The sequence below is a fragment of the Hydra viridissima genome, unplaced genomic scaffold (assembly GCF_058129835.1).
Source record: "Hydra viridissima isolate aposymbiotic clone 2 unplaced genomic scaffold, HvirCarnegie_v1 scaffold_1, whole genome shotgun sequence".
Lineage (NCBI taxonomy): Eukaryota > Metazoa > Cnidaria > Hydrozoa > Anthoathecata > Hydridae > Hydra > Hydra viridissima.
In genome coordinates this window covers 25,646,965-25,669,694 of record NW_028324300.1, presented here as the reverse complement: position 1 = coordinate 25,669,694, position 22,730 = coordinate 25,646,965, and the positions used below count along the sequence as shown (strand labels likewise).

Genomic DNA, 22,730 nt, shown 5'->3' with positions numbered 1-22,730 from the left:
GCTTATTCAGTGGAAATGAAAAGCTTGCAGCTATGAACGTTATCCGATCACATCAGCATAACATTTACACCGAAGAGATCAACAAAGTCGCTCTCAGCGCTAATGACGATAAAAGACACATCTTGCAAGACGGAATTCACACGCTAGCCATTGGACATTACAAACTAAAACCATGCTTTACATTTATGGACTATGATCAACTCTTCGGTTCAGAACATGAGGCAGAGGTAGATGCAAAAAGCTTGATCGCAGAGTGCAGAAAGATTATCAACGAGACAAAAAGGTAAGTCAACAAAACAAATAGCAATGCAACAGAAAATTAAAAACACGACGCCATCTTGAATTCATTAACTATGGAAAACTGTCAATGTAGTATTAAGAAAATGCCAATGCGTCAGAATCGATATTGCATACAAAAATATATCAATGCATACAAAAATATATCAATGTCCCAGAATCGGCAGTTCATAGTAGTTATATTATTTCAACTTTCCTCAAAAATTCTTTTTCTCGACGCACTGTAGTAAAAATTCACTACTTGAAAAAAAATTTCAATAGAAACGGATTCCATTTTTGAAACCATATTACTTCAGACAGAAATAATCTAAATTTTAAAAATATTCTGTCGTCTTCAAAATACTGAAATTCAGAACTTATTTTATTGCTTAAAAATGGCAACCTAGTAAGGTTTAAAACACTTTTCTAATTATTTTGAAGGAAGGTGGTATTTATTTTACGAGGTCGTGGCTTTTGATTGTTAAACTATTTTTCTATTAAATAAATGTTATTAAAATATTAATTTCAGTTTCGTTTGTAGAGTTTTTTTTTATGAATTACCGTCTTATAAGTTTGTGGTCGTTGGGGCTCTAACGTTAAGTTAAATTATAAAAATACGCTGTTTACAGTAAATAACGTTTACACTGAAGGATTAAGTTGTAAACTACGTTCCTATGCTTAGCATGCTTGCTTAAGATATGGCGCAAAATCCTGAGATTGAAAACTGAAACTATGAATGTAAATTTCTTTTCATATTTGAAAAGAAATGCTTTTGAGGATTTTGAGCATCATAGGCATTTTGTTCCTTTTCTCGTCTTGTACAGGAACTTTTGCTGTTTATAATTTTGTACGGGAACTTTTTCCGCACCCTGCATAAATGCTCAATGTTCTTTTACATACAGCAATTCCATTTCACAGGAGATCGAAATTAAAAAAAAAAGGTAGAAAGATGTTTTTTAATTAAAAATGGGAATTGAATTTCGTGAAAAGAACACCAACAATTGATTAATTTTTCACGAATTTTAAAAGTATCTGCTTTAACTGTAAATGCTTTTGACAATTTATCATCAACATATTATATGAAGGATTAGTCCAGAAACCTTATGCAAATGAAATAAAAAGTAAAAACGCAGACGCTAAATAAGAGAATTCTTCTAAAGTATAATTGGTATACTTTAGAAGAATGTTTTATGAAATAATCAAGAAAAAGCTTGATGATTTGAGTAATGATCATCTTTTATAAAAGTGTGTTCATAAGCTAACCCAAAGTTGAAAAAAGGACTAAACAATAACATCTGGTCCCGATGTCCCTCATTGTTAATCTTAAGGTGGTCCACCCCAATTCAAAACGTACTTTTTACATTTTTTTGAGTTTTTTTTTAAAGTGATTTTTTTTTTTTTTGAGGAAACAATATAGGTATCACCTATATTGTTTCAGTCAAGTTTCAGTTAGTGATTTCAGTCAAAGTACTACTAGAGCTGCATTCCAGACCAGAATAAATCTTTGTGTTGATTATAATGAACCTATAAATTGTCAGGTATCCCTTGGTGGTACCTGGCAAAAGTGTGGACATCAATCGCTAAATGTTATTGTAACCATAATTTCAAAAGAGAATGGAAAGTGCTTAGATGCCATTGTTCTTTCAAAAAATAGCAGAGGTTGTTTGTACTGGAAAACAAAAACCCTTAATCCTGGATATCTTCGTTGGAGTTTAAATAATTTATGTGATGCTAATCATGAAAAATCATCTGAAGCAATGGAATCATGTGGTGGGTGGTATTATTTTCTCGATCGTTAATGAAAAATAATTTAAGGTACATTTCATATTTTGGGGATGGTGATACCTATATTGTTTCCTCGAAACCCTATGGCAATATAAATATTGAGAAACTAGAATGTGTTGGTCACGTTCAAAAACGAATGGGAAATTGCTTTGTAACTTGCGCCAAAGTCAAAAAGGCAAAAAACTTATTGGTATTAAACTTGTTAAATTAGTCTAAGTGGCAATTCAGCTATTATTTCGTTTAATGATGGTTTTTAAGGAGTTTTAAAGTGTTTTAAAATTTTAGGCGTTAACACTGGGAGGTTTATGATTGATGCTTCTAAATTACATGATGCATTACGTATATCAAAAGGAAGTTACAAACCCACCACAAAATGCAAAGTTAGAAAGCAAAAATTAATAGGAATTAAAAAAGGGTTCTTAGATAAAGAAGCAGAAGAAGAACCTGTATCATTTTATGAATCTGGAGCTTTTTAAATAAAACTTTATTTTTGTTTTGCAATTTAATTACAGTAGATTTAATAGCAAAAATGGATTAAAGAGAACTGAAATTTTTAACATATTGTGCAGAAAGTATTCAACTGTATTTTCTATTTATTGCTGTTCAATATTGTAATATCCTTTAAATCCCTAATAGGTTTTGCTTCACTTCAAGACTAATTTCATAATTATGAAAATTAAAGATATCAAACTAAATAAGATTAGTTTACGTTTAATTAATGATATTATTGTAAGAGTTGTGTGTTGGAATGTTTTATTTAATAATAAATGATAATATTGCATCACTATAATAATAAGTGAGAAGTAAGGTGTTTCACCATAGTTACTTACTGACAAATTTTATGCCGAAGAATTAGATTGTGTCTTTTGCAAATGTATATTAAGATAACAATGAGTGTTTATGGAACTATTATCTTTTTAAGGTGCTGTTCAGCAAAATGTGCTGACTTCAAATGCAACTAAAAAAGACATCGAGACAAATGATTTACTGGAGCGCGAGATCGTGATGGTAAACGTGCAGAAAGAGCGAAAAAAGCAAAGTAACAAAGGCTTCATCAAGAAAGGCTTCATCAAGAAAGATAAAAAAATTGAAATGTATTTAATCAAACTGCAAAAGAAAAATTCTCTTTTTTTTATTTTTGTGTTTCAGGTTGCAGTAAATTTTTCAAGCGCCTAAAAAGAAAACCGACCTATGAAAATTGTAGCTTAATTTTGTGTTCAAGTGTTGCAGTGTTTCAATACATAAGTGTTTTTATCAACAAACTCTGAATACTATAGCCTTTTTAGTGCTTTGGTGTTGCTGTGTGTTTATGCATAAGGTGCTATGAAATTTATTGTTTAATTTTGTATTTAAGCCGTGACGTTTTGTAGTGTGTTTTCCGGTGTATGAGATTAGTGATTTAAGTGACTAATTTCATACATAATTTTAAAATTCTGTATGAAATTTGTGTACAAATTTGTACTGGTTTTTGTATATTTTTCTTATAATATGAACTATATGAAAAATATACAAAATTCTGTGCACATTAGTGCAGTAACAGCTTTATTGTTATAATTAATCATTTTAACTAATTGAAAATTAGAAATTTAACTGAAAAACCGTGTATATAGAAATTTTTACTAAATGGTACTTTACTGGGCCCCACGTAGGCAGCTCACTTGGAACCCAATTCACGCCCAGCGACACTTTTCCTTGGACGGGATGTGGGCAACCCATTTGGGACCCATAAAGCTGCCCATTTGGTGCCCATATGGGGCCTAATAGGATATGTTGGCTTGGATATTAATGGTTTTTATGAGCTACACAAACAAAACTTTATACTTTTAAAAGTACTCACTTCTAAAACAGTTTCAGCATAATTTTTAAGTTCACGATCTTTTTCAAAAGTTTCTAAAAGCATTATAAATTCACTATCACAAATATAATCACAGTTTCCTGCTTCAACAGCCATTGTCAGAAAAAGGGGTTTTGTCGTAAAAAACTTTGGTTCCTTTGAATCCCTCAAGTTTATTTTAACATTTTTTCAAATAAACCCACAGAATCTATAAAAACATAACAAATTATTCAAAAGGGAATCAGTGAAAACCTGTTTTTTTGTTGCTTTTCAGAGAAATAATCGTTTTCGTGAAAGACTTTATCTAGTTATATGTTTTCTTGAGCAAAAAAACATGGGTTTAGCTTGATGCCTTTGCTTTCATTATACATTTTATTGACTATACCCAAAAAATCTACAAAAGTATAACAAAAGATTTAAAAGAAATCAACGGAAACCTGTTTTTTTATGCTTGTGTCTTATTTTTTAACTTTAAGTTAGTTTTTGTACAGAAAAGGGGGTTTTGTCGTAACAAACATAGCCTAACTTGCCACTCTTAGGTCCATTTCAACGTTTATTTAAAAAAAGCCACAAAATCTACAAAAATATAACATACAAGATATATTAGTGAAAACCTGTTCTTTTGTAACTTTGTCTTATTATTGAATTTAAAGTGAGTTTTATTAAAGAAAAAGAGGGTTTTGTCCTAAATAACTAACGTTCTCTTTATTCCCTCAAGTTTATTTAAACATTCTTTTTGATAAAACCCACAGAATCTACAAAAGAACATTAAAAGATTTTAAACGAAATCTGTGAAAATTTGTTTTTTTGTTTCTTCTGTCTCGTTTTTTTATTTTATGTAAGTCAATGTACAGAAAAAAAGTTTTGTCGTAAAAAGCATAGATTCCCTTGCCTTCCTTTATGTTGAATTCATAATTTTTTCGAACAAACCCAAAAAATCTACATATATAAAAAAAAAGATTTCAAAAGAAATCAGTGAAAACCTATTATTTTGTTGCTTTTGTGTTATTTATTAATTTTAACTTAGTTTTCGTTAAGAAAAAGAGGTTTTGTCGTAAAAAAGATTGCTTTCCTTGCTTCTTTAATGTTTATTTTTATGTTTTTTCGTATAAATCAACAAATTCTACAAATATATAAAACTTTCCATAATAAATTGATAAAAAACTACTTTTTCTGTTGATTTTTTTTTTTTAGTAATAATTTCTAGAGAAAACGGAATTTAGTCGTAAGAAAAATAGATTACCTTCTTCTTCTTAGGTTTATTTTAACATTTTTTTAAATAAACCTACAGAATCTACAAAAATGCAACAAAAGAATTCACACGGAATTAGTGAAAACCTGTTTAAGTGGTCTTCTAACGATGCCCTTTATCTTTTAGACAAGGTGCAAAAAGGCATTGTAAACATAGTTAGACCTGCTTTTGCAGCCAACCTCCAACCATTATCACATCGTCGTAATGTTGCTTCTCTTTCTCTTTTCTACAAATACTATAATGGGCACTAGGTATATGATCATGGCCTACTTTATTTATACGGCCGGATATTTTGCATTTTGAAAAAAAAAATAGAAGGCCAGTTTTCAAAATCGTAATGTTTCGAAAACTTAAGACTTTTTGAATATTTGCAAATGTATTTTACTTTCTAAATTTAAAAAGTCGACAAAAGTGGTTTATATTCATAAATTTAGGTACTAAGCGAATATTCTATAAGAAATAAATAAAAAGATATCAAAACAAGCCTTTATTTAAAACTTAGAATTTAAGTAAACAGACACAATTTAAAAAACAAGAATATTTATATAAAATATTTAAATCTTTTTCTTTTTTCATCAAAATAAAAAGTAATTGTATTATATATAATTTATTGAGTTTTTTCAAATTTTCTCTTTTTAAAAGATTTTACATGATTAACAGCTACTTCGCTGGTAGAGATAATTCTTTTATTATTAAGGAAAATGTTGATAACAATTCTTCCAGCAAGTTTTATCCCAGTTTTCTCATGCATAGGACAAGAAAAAGTCTGAAAAGAGTCACAAAAGTGATTTAACAAATATTCTAAAGCTTGTCTTGCATGTAAATTAAGTTTCTTTATTTTGTTATAAGAGTAGTCAATCATAGCAAACGATGTGCAAACATAATCCAAAAGTGATGGTGAAGGAATAGTGAGACCACCCCTAGAAATAATTGTTAAATAAGTATGATCAGGATTGCTTTCATCAATATTAGCACAACATAAAAATTCTTGGCAACATGTACCAAAGCGTTTTTTTAGTTTCTTTGCTATATATCCAGCAATATGAGCACCTACTTCTCTACTTTCTGGTGCTAGATTCATGATTTGTGGAGTACACTGAGTTGTATCGATATCAAGAAGAAAGTTTTTCAAATCTGTTAAATTATTTTCTGACTCAAGTGGTACTTTCAAACTATCATCAAAGTTAATACTTTCTTTAACTATACTTTTGATTTTTAATATTTTTTCAGAAATAGAGACATCTTTTAAACCAATCAAAAATCTTCCACCACTCATTTGTCTATATTGTCCAAATCTCCTTTCTAATGGGTCACTTTGAAACCTCCCAGTTAAAACAAAGTTATATCCGTCATTAAGTAAGTCCTCAATCAATGAGGCATGACAATTAAGTGTTCTTATCAATGCTGCAGCTGTTTGAGCACTTAAAGTAAACTTCTCACAGTTTGGTACCTTTTGCAATTGCCAAGCTTCAATCCAGTGTGCCATTTCCCTAAGAAATTCAGGTTTTTTATCTCCAGAAACAACTGCATTACCTAAAATATTACACGTTGAATACTGACTTTTTGAATTTGATAAAACCCACCACTTGTAAAATAATGTCAAAAAATCTGCACTACATTTAAGATCAGGGAAATATGAGTGAATTGCTGCAGAAGTAGTTTCATCAAAAATTGCAAGTGCTAAAGAAACGTTTTGTTTAAAATTGCCTGGATGTAATACTTTCATTGTTATTTTTGGTGCTTTACGCAAACCAGCATCAAGAGCGAGGTCTTTTTCATAAATATTGTGGAAGGTGTTCCATTTTATTTCTCCACCACATACAATTATAGGATCTTTAAATCCATCAAACTTAAAATCTGGAAATAAAAATCTTTTACAATTTAACAAATTATTTCTGATATTTTTAATAAGATGTACAACATCAAAACAAAGGTAAATCTTTTTTAGATTGTAAATAAAAAACAAATCTTCAGCTTGTTGATTTGATGCACAAAGGATTTTTTTAAAACAAGAAACATTAGAGGAATGGTTGTCACACACAATAACTCTAACATTAAATTCACATTCAGTTAGAATACGAAGACATTCAAAAATTTCTTCTTTCAACCATTCAGCATTGATTGTTTTTTTAGGTAATGATTTAATCACATATGGAATATTTTGTTTCAGGCCAACTATCATAAAACAAACTATTCCATTATACAATTCTCCAGACTCATCACTACCAATCATCTCTCCACCAAAATACTCTTCACATTTTTGCAAGTACATTTCATCAAAAATCAAGCAAATGTCTTGAGATATCTTCCCTTCTAATTTTAAATGTTTTGCACAACTTAGAGCATCAATATTTCCACTAGTTATTTTTTTAAGTAAAGATATTGATGGTAAAGGCAATTCTTCACGCAAAAGTTGGTATGACTGTGTAGAAGTATATCGTAACATCAGTGAATACTTTATAATATTGACTGAAAAAATAGGTTTCTTCATATACTTAATTTGCTGTAATTCAGTCAATATAGATGAAAATTGTTCAGCTTGTGATTTAATGTAGGTAGGAAAATTATAAAGCATGCTTTTACGAGATAAACAACAATCTCTTCCATGACGAAACCACTGAGGTAATGGTAGGGGTGAACCTTTGTAAAATAATTTAACATGCATCTCATTGTTTATGCGAATGCACTCTGTAACTTCAGGAATAGATAAAGTACTATGACTCAATTTATAAAAAATTACATGATCGTCATACTTCAAGAATGAAAAACCATCTGGAGCAAGACTTTCAGTAATATCATCAAAGTTTATAATCAAATCACTCAATAAAAACTGTCCATATTGATCTGGCTGAAATATTCTTTTAGTTGGTGATTTTCTTAACGAATTAGAAGATTTTATAAGTTGTGATGGACTTTCTTCAGGCAAATTTGTACAATCAAAAATAGTTGGAATAGGCTTTAGTTTTTTTATTAATCGAAAACGTTGATTCGTATTACCTTTCTTATAATATTTTTTTTCAAAATGTTTGATGCATATTACGGAAGTATTTGTAGGTGTCTAATCTTTTCTATTTACAAATTTAATCCAATTTTTTTTCAACTCTTCATTTTTTGGAAACGAAAAAACTACTGTAGATACTTCACCATCATAATTTGAACGACAATTCACAATACAACATTTGTTAACCATATTCTTTGAAACTCGAGTTGCTCCTTTAAAAGCGCCTTATGAAAAAACTGGCCTTCTATTTTTTTTTCAAAATGCAAAATATCCGGCCGTATAAATAAAGTAGGCCATGATATGATAAATTTTAAATCAATTAGCCTGGGGTTCTAAATGATGAACTTTTGCCTATAAATCGCGGAAATGACATTGATTTTACCATACCTTGAAAAAACTTCCCGCACCTAAGACAGTTTCATATTTAACCATACAACACATAGCGGCCCAAAGGCTATTAATTATAATATGTCAGCTTTATATACAATACACATGAGAAATACATGAGAATGAGTACCTACACTGTCCTACAGCATTTGTAGTGATGTTAATAATCTTTCAGATTTGTGTATTAGTATTAATAAATTTACAGTTAAGATATTTGTTTGTTCTACAAGAAGAACGAATGTCCTCCATCAACTTTACAGCTCTCTCGGCTACTATGTTGGATCGAGGCACATCAAGCACTGATGGTTCCTTCTTCCAGTGGTTAGAGAAGCATTTCACAGCTTTGGAACATTTAAGTTGGGATATTGCTGACAGCAGGTCTTCATAAGCCGCCTCTGCATAGTGCTGGTTTGAAAACCAGGCCCGCGACCATGTAGTTGCTACGAAATTGCAAGTTATCGTCAGCTGTTCTCGCCAGTTTGGAAGAATGAAAAATGCAATAAGCGCAAAAATGCCTCTTCGAGACCTGGCACTGTGCAGTGATGGCAGCTTGTGCCATTTGATACAAGGCCATTTTGCCTCATTTTTGTAAAACTTGTATGCTTCACAAAGCTGAAAAAGAAATTTAAAGTAATCTCTCCAGCCGAGGTTCTCATACTCTGCTACCACTGCTGTGCCCTTGTAGGCATTTTTTAAATCATCATAATGCTCCATAATCTCATTAATAAATTTGTAGTTAATGTTAGGCAACTGTGACTGTATAGGAAAAAAGAAATCCAACGCATGTCGTAGAACAAGATCAAGAATGTGGTGTTGGCAGCCGATGTATTGAGGTTCATCGAATCCCTCGTCTCGAAATGTTTTCTGAAGCTAGGCTACAACTCCATTCTTGTCACCAGTATTTACAGCTGTTGTGTCAGAGATGATCATCTGAATACTGTTCGATGCATTGTAATCATTAAGTAGGTCCTGTAGTGCTTTATATATGTTTGCAGAGGATCCACTGTCACAAACCAAAATGCCAAGTTTTAATGTTCTTTTGTCATTTTTCAAGCACACAACTTGGTACTCAGTCTTGTCAATTTTCTTACCATCAAACTAGACAGAAAAAGGTTGAGACTTTTTTTTGTTTTCTTTTAAATCAAATACCAAAATGAATTGTGGTATTTGATTTAAAAGAAAAAATCAAATACCACAATTCATTGTGGTATTTCATTTAAAAGAGCATTAACAAGTAGGTTTTTATTTTCAAAACTCATGGTCTGCGAAACTGGGTAACATCTGAAATGAGGATTGGGTCATAAAAAATTATTTTTAGTGAATCCGTGTCATCTAACGTCCATGTTTCCACATAACCCCAGTTATGTGGAAACATGGACGTTAAACCTATATAAAAAATCCTCTAAAATCCTCTATTTTTATTCAAAATTTTGTAGTTTTGCGAAAAAGTCCTCTAAATTAAATGCAAGATCTCCTCTAAAATCCTCTTTTATTTATAAAAATTTGGCCACCCTGTGTAAGCATTATATACACAACAAACTATCAATCGATTGAGGTTTTTTTTCATTTTTATATAATTTATTAGCATATTTATTTTATTTTTTTAAATTTAAAGTATTTTTACCATTTAAAGAGGAAATTAGACAGAGAAACAAGTAAGAATTCAAGTACAGATTCATCAGATGATATTCCTCTTGATAATGCTGAAGTAATTACGCCAGATGATTTGCTTAGTTTTGCATGGCAAGTGCATCAGGAATGGTACTTTTTTTAAACGTTAAAGTATTACTAGGCTCTTTTGTATTTAACCCTCTAGGTCTAATTTATCTTCTTTTTACGTTAGGTTGTTGTAATGTAAAAGATTAGACTCCCTCTTTTAGTCAACGCTTTAAATTAACATTTCACATTTATCCAAATTTTAACTATTCTTTTATCAACTTTATGGTAAATTATTTGCTCTAGGAATTTCTTTCAATACAAAAACTGGTTAATCGTGATCTTGCTGCCAGAAATATCTTGGTTGGTGCAACAAAAAAGATTAAAATCTTAGATTACCGTTTGTCACGAAAAATCCAATATGAAATGCAGTACGTAGGCAACAAATATTGTAGTATGCCATTAAAGTGGATGTCATATGAAGCTCTAGTTGACCAAGTGTTTACTTCACAAAGTGATGTGTAAATTTTAATATTTTACAAAGTGATATTCACAAAGTGATTGTAAATTTTAATATTTAAGTCTACGCACAGGCGTCTTAGCCTTTTTTTGTATATAGTTTTTGTTTTTCTAAATTAGAACAAATGAGATTTCTTACAAATTGCAATTTATGTTTTAGTTGGGCGTTTGGTATCGTTTTATTTGAAATTGTTACCCTTGGTTTGTTGAAACATTTGTTTAATGTATCTAGGTAAATTATAAGACACATTCCAGAAAAAATCAACTTCACTTAAGACACCAGAAAAAATCAACTTTACTTAAGTGAGTTTGTGAAGTTGTTTACGTGAGAACGCACGCATGTTGCGTTTTACACTCGACATCAGCTTTTGCACGGTCTTCGGCTGGACTTTCTTGATTTAATCATTTTATTTTTGATGCTTTTAACTTCTTTTACAATTTTATCTTGAATCTTAGTATTTCTTTGAAATTAGCCAAATATCTTTTGATAGGACGTAATTCAGGATAATTTGGTGGATTGGAGTGTTTTTTAACGAAATCTACTTTATGTTCTCCAAGCCAGTTTAAAGTTATCCCAGACTAGTGACATGATGCTAAATAGGGCCAAAATAACGAATTACTCTTAAAAGATTAAAATTACATAATACGCTTTTTGAGCTTTGATGTATATTTTGGTGTTTATTGTTCCCGTAGTCACAAAACAAGAGCGTCCTTCAAATTGCTTTTAAAACTAAAATGTTTTAGCAAATTTATGCATTCCGATACATTTATATTTGGAATTTAGTTTCTTGCGATTAAATGTTGAATAATGTTGGTGTCCTAGAAGTGATCGGAAATATGCTGTACAATACCTTATGCCATCAATATTTAAATAAGGCTTTTTAGTACATAATTTTTTATTTAGCAACTTTGAACGACGAATTGAAATATTTTCTTGATTTTTTTCCATGACGAGGAACTTTTTCCTTTTTATAAGATTTACAGCCGAAATTTCTCTTTACTCTTGGTGTAGTTTTAGCGCTTACTTTTAAATTAATTTGTTTGAACAGAAGTGCCCGGATTTCTGCCTAAGGTATCTTTCAATTTTTTTAGTAAGATCTTATCTGCCTAAAACTTTTTTTTCTTTCACTTCCTAATTTCCTTTTGATTGTACTGGTGTACTTTAATTGTTAGACAACTCTTGGCACTGTTCTCAAAGCAATCTGATACACTAGGATTTTCAACAAGAAAATGCATAAAAATGATACACCAGGGTTTTCAACGAAAATGAAAATATTTTTCGTTGAAAACCCTGGCGTATCAATTTTATACATTTTCTCGTTGAAAATCCTAGTTTATCAGATTTTAGAATGGAAAAAAAACAGATATGTTCTGCACAATCTTAGAACTACCATGCTCGTAAAATATGCATAACACTGTTGTATAATATGCAGAATATTGTTGTATAATATGCAGAATATTGTTGTATAATATGCAGAACATTGTTGTATAATATGCAGAATGTTGTTGTAGAAGCTCAATAAGCAAAAATTGTATCTTTAAACCGCAGAAAAATTCAATTTTCATTCATTTAAGAAAATGACAAAGATAAAACAAAGAAAACAAAAAAAAAAAAAGAAATTGAGAAAGTGAAAGTTTGTTTAACTTATAAATAATCAAGTAATTTATTAACCTTATAATTTAGTAAAAAGTTAAATTATTTTGATTAGATAAATTAAAAAAATAATGTTTTATCATATCCGGTTAGGATTATTTAATCAAATCAATGCTTAACAGACCATTCTGAGTGAATCAACATCAACCAATCAAAATTATGGTTTGGATATAACCAATCATTTTGTTGCATAAAGTTTATAAACTTTATCTCGGTGCCGACATTAGAGCTATTCATTATCATTGCAAAAACATGAGGAGTAAATATTTTATAAAAAATCTTGTTTCGTAGAATTTTTCGTTAATTTAATTATTCATAAAGAAACCTCTCTACTTAGCAAGAAGCGGGAGAAAGAAAAAAATTCCAGTAAGTGCTTTTTGTTTTTTCGTAAGACATCTGTTTTCTAACCTTTCAATTACAATATTTACGCATTTAAAAAGTCGTGTATGAAAACATCCGAAACCTCTTTAAAACGAAAGGGCACTTACTTAGCTTTATAATTTTCGTTGTAAATGACAAATTCGTTAGAAAAAAAATATTTGTTGTCGATTGAAAGAATAGAACAAACACAAGACCACTTTTGTTTTTATGAAGAAAGAGTCGAAAAATTTGACAGCACTGAACGGCTTTCTCAAAATAAGATCATAATTATTAACATAATTTCATTAAAATATTGTCTAGACATTTTTATTGTTTAGATGGCAAACATTGATTAAAAAAAGTTAAAAAAAAGTTCCCCTTTTTATGATCTTTGGTTGGTCCTTTTTATGAACTGGTTGTAATCAGAGAAAGGACTGGTTATACTGGTTGTACTCAAAGGGAGAGGACTTTTTTTCTTTAACAAATTAATGTCTTACAAACCAAAACACAAAAAAAGTCTAAAAAAATCAAAACTTTACATAAATTTGATTATATGAATTACAACTTTTTACCAGCTAAATCTTTTTAAAGGAACTTTTCAAATCCATATCCTGTTGCTTTCTTAATTTCATTTCTTTTGCCTCTTGCTGCTTATATTTTTTCATTTTTGCAGCTTCAATCTTTTCCTCTTTTTTTTTTCTGATCATTCAACTTGCAGCTTGCATATTTTCAAAAGAAGTAAGGAAAAAATACTTTTGACTTGACATCATAAAAGTTAAGGTATGGGAGAAGATTGTCAATTTACCATTTTATCAAATTACCATTGTCAATTGTACTTTTACAATGGCAATCATTATACAACCGTTTTCAATTGTACTTTTACAATGGCAGATGGATTATATAGATAAATATCTCATGCTTGAATACCAGATATAATGTTAGCAGTTGTAAATGCTTGGTCCCAAGCTTTCTTGAATAATCCAGTGAAGTTTGACTTGTTGACTGTAGTGCTGTCAATAAGTATTGTGTTAAGTTTTCAGAGAGCAAAATAAAGTACAGTCTAACAGTTGCAATCAGTGGGAACAATATGCAGTCATCGATAGTTTCTATGTCGATTTTAACAACAACAGAGTTCAACAGAGTTGTGAGAATCATGGCCATAAACTATTATTTGTTGTAGTGTAGTTACCAAAGAATAATTTTAAAGAATAATACTCTAGATAATTTTTAAAAAATACATGTTTATACATCACAGCACCTTATAAATATAAATAGCAACTTCGGTGCGTACTCTATGACGTCTCTATGGATACATATTTTCAATTAGAGTTTGCATTTTTTGAATAAATGGCAATCCAAACTAAGCACAAATCAGTGTCAGCTACCAAGTTGCCAGTTGCTTGAATTGTTTAACAATTCGAAAAATAAACTTTGAAAAAACTTTGTAAATCTTTATATCAGAATCAACTTTTTGTCAGATGCGTTCCTTTGTTTTTTATCCTTTTAATTTGAACCATAATTTCAGCTGTTTTATAGACAACTTGGTAGAGACAATGTAAATCTTTTTGCTAAAATAAGGTTGCATGAGTTTTCTCACAGCCATCTTGAATTTCACTTTTTTTTTAAGTATGATATTATACTCTTGGAGTGGAAGTTGGAGTGGAAAAACTTCTAGGCGCACAGGGTGCGCCTAGAAGTTTTTCCACTCCAACTAATATGTATTTCTCTTGCTTTTTAGATGCGCCAGATCAAGTGTAATCATTTTATGTTTAAAAATGTGGAACAGCAGATAACAAGAGAAACAATACTATTGATCTATTAACAAATCACATCGAGTTGTAAAGGATATAGCTGGTGTTAACGAGATTTGAGGTTAATTTCATGAATGGAAGTAATATTAAAAATAACAGTTTCAAAACGGCAAAGTTCGACGATTTGCAAATGAACCGCCATTGCTTTTGATCTCTGACTTCGCTAGTATCAGAAAAATATACTGTCCTTTAAAAATTTCATTTACGTCAGGCAAATAATTTCCTTTTTCTTGAATAAGTTTCAAGATAGTTTTGGAGCAAGAGTGTTTATAAGTAGTTTAACGAAAATGTAAAAGGAGAAATGACGGTTATTTTTGTTATAGATGGTTTGGATGAATTAATGCATTTTGAAAAAAACCTACAACTTGTAAAAGATACAAAAGCAATTATTTTTGGTGCAAAAAGATGCAAGCGCGAAACGAAAGTTCAAGCCGTAATGAAACACCAGAGTTTAGTTAAAAGAGAGGGGGATATTTTGCATTTACAGATCATGGGTCTTAGCAAAACTGAAATAGAAAATCCTTGTGAAAATCCTTTACCAAATGAAACTCTGCAAACTCAATATCAAAAAACATTCCAGCCTTCTCCTGTTTCTATGGCCTTGTTTTCTGCTCCTTTTTATTTAACAACTAGTTCTTCAAAACCTTATCTAAGTCTTAACAGTTTTTGCTTGATAACCGTGACCGAACTACAAACGCTCGTTTTTTTACATATTGCGCAACAAGCCAACAAAACAGATACAACATTAATTGAATTTATGCAAAGAAACAGTCATCATATTTTAAAAGTATGCGAGGTAGCTTTCAAAATGTTGAATGAGGGAAAAGAAATGGCTATTCAAACTGAGTTGGCCACAATCCTCGATGAAAATGGTATTGAACCATTTGGTTTTATTGAAAAGTCAAACTTCAATAACCAATATCAGTTTGTTCATCTCTCTTTAATGAAGTTCTGCGCTTCTGTTCATTTGTATATGTTTGAAACTCCTCAAAAAGTCTTTGATAATTACAAATTAAGCAGTTGTTTACCTACGATATGTGGATTTCTAAATGACAATGAGAGAGACTTTGTAAGTTTAATTAGCCAATCACAAAAATTAGCCTATAAGGAGAAATTCTGGCTGAGAGAAATTTGTGGTAAGTGTGACCATCAATTTTTAATATTCTTACATGTTTTATTATAGCTACAAAAACGAGCCTTTTTACGAAAGTAATGAAAATAAAAAACATATAACCCAAAAGCAATAAGATGTCCAAAAACTGACCGAAGACTTCCTTTGCGAAGGAGAGACGGGGTTGGATTGGGGGAGTAAGAATGGGACAGACATACTTTCACACTTCGCATCCCATTTTTTAAAAACATATTACTAAGTTATGTAATAAAGTTTCTAATGCCCCGTATTGTAATGTTCCGTGCGGCCGCCCATGTTAGAAAGTACAAAAAGAGTGACTCTAACACGGAAAAAACTTTTACACTTGCATTAGAGAAAATTCTCTAATGTTATAAAAGTACCTTTTCACTGCTTTTGAGCATTAACGTTGTGTCTACGAAATTATTTCATCAGAATGCAGCTGCCTGCACTAACTTGATGTTCTTTCTTCATAAGAAGTTGTGATAGCAAGATCGAATCTCGTAAGGATCTAAAAAGATAATGATGTATTCCTCGGAAAACGTGCAGCCACAACCCCATGATAACTATGTTAATCACATGAATCACCAGTCTTCTTAAGCATGGCCTTCATCCCAGAATAATTGCACAATTTGCTGAACTTTTTGATGTGTTCAAAGATGAAAGGGATGATGCCTTATGAGAGAACGCAATATACCTGTTTGCTCAAACCGACATTAGTATCTAAAAAAACGTGTAAACATCCCAGCTCAGTTTATAATTTTTACTTTTATTATCGTGTTTTTAAAAAAATTCATTGGTTGGTCATTCATCTCTATGAGCACACGATAAACTTTTATGCTTTTATTCAAAAACTTCATAAAATAGAATTATAAAACAATTGCAAATACTTTTATTTCCAATAATTTTTTTTTCTTTAGTAAATTTGCTTTCTTTAATCTTACCAAAGTGGAATCAGTGGTTTGATGAAGGTTCAGTGGTTGCACAGCTTTAAACAAAACTTTAAAAGATAAAAGAAAAAAAATCAATTTTCCATTTATTTGTTTTTCTTTTTCTTATTATTCAGAATACAATGAAAAATTATTCGTCGAGTGCTTTTTTGAAGCACAGGCTTCTATTACAGAAGATTTAAAAAGATCTTTGGATGAACGAGGATGGTGGGAGATAGCAATGCGCGATGGAAAATCGTCTTTTGAGTTAGCACAAGAGAAATATTTATTTAAAAAATTTAGTGATGCAGGTAAAAAATTGGACTGTTTACTTCTTTGTAAAAATAATTTATCAGATGAAGAAAAGTATTTCTTCAATAAATGTTCAACCAATGTTGATTGGGTGGTGTTTAATGTTCCGCCAAATGATGGATTATTCCCCAAAAATAAAATAGAAAAAGTGTGGATAAACATTGAAGAAACGCTTGTATCAAAATGCGAGTTTGAAGGTTTCGTCCCATGGATACAAATCGCTAACCGGTTAGATCTCCATCTTCACAACGGCGCCGATTACATTGACGATATTTGCAGCTGGATTCGAAGTTCGAACGTGAAGTGTTTGTGGATCAAATACTGTGGAGAATGGTTTAATAACATCGATGAGTTTGAAAGTTATAAATTTTAACTTTTAATATTTATGTCTTTTATTATGTATCATAAACAACAGCTATGAAATTACAAATAAGCATTCGTAAGTACACCCTGATTTGTTATTTCAGATGTATGTAACTGATAAGTAATTCGGTCACGAATGGGGGGATTTTTTTGTGTGTAGCTGACTCTATTGTTTACTTTTGGGGGAGGGGGAATTGAAAATGTTTAACATTTCTTCTTCTTGTAAATTGATGAACAATCCCTTGATCAATTGACGTGTATTTTAAGTTCAGTTTCATAGCATTTTATTATTTTCGTTGTGTATAATTGTATTCAATTGTGTTTAACTGTCTTAGGTGAATTTTTTTGTTCTTGTAGTCTTGAAAAATTATAAAGTTGTATGAAATCTGTTGCAACGCAGCATATGTATAAATAGTTGTTGCAATCGAACGAAAGGATAACAAACGATAGAGTAGTGTTCACAGTATATTTAAAAACGAAGCGAAAGGAAACTTTTCCATTAAAAAAAAAACGAAATTAAAAAATAATAAACTTTGTTACATCTATTACAGGTTGTTTTTATCACTGTTAACTTTGATTGAGTAATAATATTTTGGAGCATTAAAAAGTTCCAAAATATTTTTACTCAGGGACCCAATTTATGTTTAACATGTTAAAAAAGGTACTTTTTATAACCTAGATTATCTCCATCATATACATCCATCTAAATTATATCCATTATTGCTCAATGCTGACAAAGAAGAGTTATTTTAACTTAGTTAAAGTACACAAACGTCTTCGTCTAACTTTCAAGTCAAATCAGTTAAGAGATACTATCCGTCCGACAACCTTGTACGACCAAGATTGATTTTCATGACTAAAATTGGCAGTCGATAAACAAAAAGTTTCAAAAAGTAATGAAAGTGAAGTTTTTAAAGCAGAAAGTCTTTTTCTGATACGCATTTTTTCCATAATAGCTGAAAGTAGAGGACGCAAGACAAGATTTGATTGCCCCGAAAACCCTTATTTTAATGGATTATAGCTTACCATTCCACTTCTTTCACTTCAATTAGTTGCTTATAACAATTATAATAATTACAATAATTAGTTGCTAAATAACCCCGCTCTCATCAATGACAAGTTGATTTGAATACACTCTTAAAGCTTAGAATTGGCAAAAATTTGTCAAATGAATCAATATCTTCACTGACAATTATCACCACCATTTTAAATAAATATTTACGCATACTCTCTACCCAGAGACAACTCATCCTTAAGTTGGAAGTAGGAATATATATAAGAAATAAGAAATGTTATATAAAAAAAAAAAAAAAAAATTGACAATACTGACAATTACAAAGAGAAAAAAAGGTTGCAACTTTTATTTAGTTTTGAACCCAAATATTCTCAACAACTTCCAGGCAAAAAATATTTTTCTAGAAATTATAAAATCTAACACGTCAGACTGTTTTTAGTGATTAAGGAGGGTTTCTTGAGAACATAAACCATTAAAAAAACTACTTTCTTTAAGATTGGTTTATTGAGACCCAATCTTCATTACTTCTGATTTAAAGAGAAAGAATGCCTTAAAACACAAACTTTGAATCTTTAAATGTTTATTTTAAGCTACATAAGAAATTTAATTTCATAACAACAAAGATCAGTATCCTTAACGTAAGAATAGCTTTTACAATCTCCATCCCCATAATAGTCTACATATCTTTGTCTATTTTGTGAGATCGAACGACTAAACATTCTTTGTGTATCAATCACTTCCATGCCAGGAGCAGAGCCACGATAATTCAATTTACATACATGTAATGATTTCCATGTTTCAAATGCAATAGGATTACTTTCTTTTAGTTTAAATTTCAGGCTATATGCTTTGCATGATCGACTCATTGGTTTGCAATCAAGAATTTTACCTGTTTTCATTGATATCGCTGTAACAACTCCATTTAATAAAGAGAATCCACGTCGTTACCAGCTACCATCAACTGTTACTGCAGAATCAACAATATTTAAAGAAGACTGAGAGATATCTTTAGCAGCATCAATCATTGTTTTTTTTGCAATAACTTTAGCACATTCAGAGACAGTTTTAGTTATTTTTTTGTAATTGTTTTTAGTCATTAGTTTAAGGATGTTCATTAAAGATGTAAATTTTTCTAATCCTGAAAATCCTTGACCACATGCACGCATTGAATAAATTATTCTATTATTTACATCAAAAGTTTTTCTTCCAGAGCATGTCTTTTCATTTAGCTGTGGTGTATAAATATATTTTTTTGAAGATACAGATAAATTCAACAAAGTGCTAAATGAAAGATTGTCTTTTTCAGTACTAATGAAAGAAGCCACTGGCAAAGTTGAATCATTTAGAAAATTTCTGGTATATCTATTTCCATGAAATCTTCTTGATTTTTAACTTTTAGTACTTTGTTTTACTCTGCATTGTTTAGAAAGTTTATTAGATTAAAAAAATACAATGAAAAAGCTCGCAATTCTCATTAAAAACTCGTTGCTAAGCGTGTTGCTAAGCAGACCAAATTTACCCAGTAAAAGGAAACATTGGATTACTCAAGAACTAAATAAATCTTTAAAAATGGTTTTCAAATTCGTGTTTAGCGATAAATTTCGTGCCAAATATAGGGGAAAGGTGCCTATGATGGCATAGCGCCTATGATGGCATACTGGTCATATTTCCAAAAATATTAGTTTTGGTGCGTAAGTGATTAGACCAACATGTGTATATTAGCAATTCATTACTTTTGATAAAAATTCGTCCCTCTGTCATAAATAATACATTTGTAATCAACAAACATAAATTTTCGCATGTGGTGTTGTAGTTTTAATGCCCTCATATATTTAGGATTACGATTTTATTATACATCAGACAGAAGTGAGATTTTCATGCGTTTCATCTGCAGGCTTTGTAGATTTATTAGAATACTTATTTTAATGCTATGTGTAGAATAAGGTAGACACAGCTTGTTTTAATAAATATGGTGACTCTTTCCTATGATGGCATACCAAGGAGTTGCCATCATAGGAAAGCCTGCAAAATGAACTGAAAAAAATGCCTGAAATAAATTTTTATGCTCTTAAAAAGGTAATCAGGCTAAGAACAAAGATGAAATACGAGAGTTTGAGAAACCAACACATTTGGAAATGAGATCTCCCCCATCAGAAGCTTCTATATGCATTGGATCTTCTGTTTCAACGAAAGGATAAGATCTAGTATATAAAAGTTGTGTCCGGTGCCTTTAGCAACCCCTAAAATTTAATTGAAAAGGGCACGAAAACGTGGAAAAACTGGACCTCTGAATATCACACCGGACATTCAAGAATTAAAAGATAAGGCAAATGAAAAAGATAACAAAGAAAAGGAAAAATTAGTTAGAAAAACAAAAAGAAAGACGGCTATTGAAGAAAAATACTGCAGTGAGGAGATTAAAAGAAGTAATAATAAATTGGATTTTGAATTTGATACAGCATTTTTGAATTGTGATGAACTTTATTCGCTGTCTTGCTCTAAAGAACCATGGATTTGTTGTCAAAAATGCAGATCTTGGTGTCATTGTTTATGTGCAGACATTATGAGAAGTAGAAAAATTTTTATATGTGAACTATGCTTATTGACCAAATTATTATTATTAATTTTGTTTTTTTGATAAGTTGTGTTTATATTAATAAAAAACAAAAAAAATTCTTGTTTGTCTAATTTCTTTAAAGTGTGCCATCATAGGAGCAGTTAGTTGCCTATGATGCCATACTTGTGTTTTTTTTAATGGTATAAAGTTATAAAAAAACAAAATAGTAAAAATTCTAAGATTTATTATTATTCTGCATGCTAGAAGGAATACACTCATGTCAAAAATTATTTTTTAAGTCTTCAGGTAATGACTCAGAGAAACGTTAAAGTTAAGTATGCCATCATAGGCACCTTTCCCCTACGTAAGTTTTTAAAGATTTTCGAGGGGTCTTATACCTTAAATAAAAAAAATACGATAAAAACTTTTGAACAAACAAAAATTGATAAAACTTGAGATAAATTTACGATTATTTGTTTTAAAGTTGTTTTTTTTATTTTACTTCTTATTTTTACTAATTTAACGTTAAACCTGAAAGGTGCTAAAAAAAAGTTCTATCGAACTTTTTTTATTTTTTTTCTGCTTCTCTCAATTGACGTTAAACTGACGTTTAACTGGCTTTAAAATTGTTTTATTTTATTTTTTTCTCTTAAGGTATGAAAACGGCAAGTTTTAATTGATCAAAAGAATATTTAAATCAGAACATCAACGATTGGGGTTGAAAAAATTTTGATTTGAAAACAAACGAAAAATTTTCGAAACAAAAACACTGATTATATTTAATAAAACTCAACAAATATTTTAACAAAAAATATAAAACTGCGAAGAAAAAAAACATCCATCGTTTTCTTCGAGAGAGAAGAAAAAAATCCAGCGTTCGAAGCTTTTAAAAAACTTCGCTAAAATTTTGTTTTCCGAGTTTGAATTTATTTAAGAATTTTATCGACATCAAAAAAACAAACAACAACTTACCCACGGTCTCATTGGTATCGTCAAGGGTACCACGATAACGTCGTATATTATATTAACTCGTCATTTATTATATTAACTCGTCATATATTATATTAATTCGTCATATATTATATTAACTCGTCATATATTATACCAATTCGTCATATATTATATTAATTATAATACTATGATTATCAATAATATAATTTATTTGACATATTAAACATTTTTACGTGTTTCTTACTTTAAACTCTTCGATTTCATCAAAGGTTTTTCTACGGTACTCGATACACAACTTCTTGAATTTAAAACTACGAAGCCATTCACAAATGTCGTCGATAAAGTTCGTGCCATCGTGAAGGGAAAGATCTAATTTATCAGCAACTCGAATCCACGGGAGGACGAAATTTTCAAACTCGTTTTTTGATACGAAAGTATAACTGATGTCTATCCCTACCTCTTCATTCTGATATTTCGGTGTCCATCCATCGATTTTCACTGGATGAAATAACCAAACACGACGAACGTTGGTCGAACATAAAATGAGAAGTTTTTGCTCATCTTCAGATAAAATATTTTTCTCAACAGATAATTCATCCAACTTGCATCCTGCATCAAAAAATCTCTCCATGAAATATTTTTCATATAAAACTTCATAAGCAGTTTTTCCTTCGCGTATATAAATCCTAAATTTTTGTTCATCGATCAATCTTTTCAAGTCCTTGGTTACCGACGCCTGAGCTTCAAAGAAGCATTCCATGAATATGTTGTGATCTGCAGTAGAATAACATATTAATATTGTTGTTAACATTTATTTATTTGCAACACAAATTACTCAAAACAATCAGCATTAAACACAATATCGTGTTTAATAAATATAAAAACGGATATGATTTTGTATATCGAAAAGATGAAAACAATCCAAAAGATAACAAATCA

General features: G+C 30.3%; 3 protein-coding genes and 1 pseudogene across 3 annotated transcripts in view; 2 read left to right on the top strand and 2 right to left on the bottom strand.

Annotated features, from left to right (window-relative positions):
• Window positions 1–5,708: 5,708 nt before the first annotated feature.
• On the bottom strand, window positions 5,709–8,416 carry LOC145196484 (uncharacterized). The gene has a single exon (XM_090076236.1). It carries the CDS (start codon window positions 7,810–7,812, stop codon window positions 5,755–5,757), a length of 2,058 nt encoding a protein of 685 aa, XP_089932362.1. The 5' UTR covers window positions 7,813–8,416; the 3' UTR covers window positions 5,709–5,754.
• Window positions 8,417–8,773: 357 nt separating this feature from the next.
• On the top strand, window positions 8,774–10,946 carry LOC149894099 (tyrosine-protein kinase receptor torso-like; annotated as a pseudogene).
• A 1,617-nt stretch (window positions 10,947–12,563) lies between these two features.
• LOC145192683 (uncharacterized) lies at window positions 12,564–17,351 on the top strand. Its single transcript, XM_090089035.1, has 3 exons — window positions 12,564–12,730; window positions 14,463–15,671; window positions 16,731–17,351. The coding sequence occupies exons 2-3, from the start codon at window positions 14,837–14,839 to the stop codon at window positions 17,276–17,278; spliced, it is 1,383 nt and encodes a 460-aa protein (XP_089945161.1). The 5' UTR covers window positions 12,564–12,730; window positions 14,463–14,836; the 3' UTR covers window positions 17,279–17,351.
• Window positions 17,352–21,760: 4,409 nt separating this feature from the next.
• The window catches only part of LOC149894098 (uncharacterized), a 90,940-nt gene continuing 89,970 nt past the window's right edge, over window positions 21,761–22,730 (bottom strand). The window contains exon 29 of the mRNA XM_090077114.1: window positions 21,761–22,565. Within this exon, the coding sequence (XP_089933240.1) occupies window positions 22,021–22,565 (545 nt within the window). The 3' untranslated portion in view covers window positions 21,761–22,020. The remainder of the gene's footprint in view (window positions 22,566–22,730) is intronic.

Coding starts and splice junctions, on each gene's coding strand:
- LOC145196484 (XM_090076236.1), bottom strand. CDS start 7,812: ATGCATGTTAAATTATTTTACAAAGGTTCACCCCTACCATTACCTCAG.
- LOC145192683 (XM_090089035.1), top strand. CDS start 14,837: ATGACGGTTATTTTTGTTATAGATGGTTTGGATGAATTAATGCATTTT. Junction 15,672..16,730: donor CTGGCTGAGAGAAATTTGTG/GTAAGTGTGACC, acceptor CTTATTATTCAG/AATACAATGAAAAATTATTC.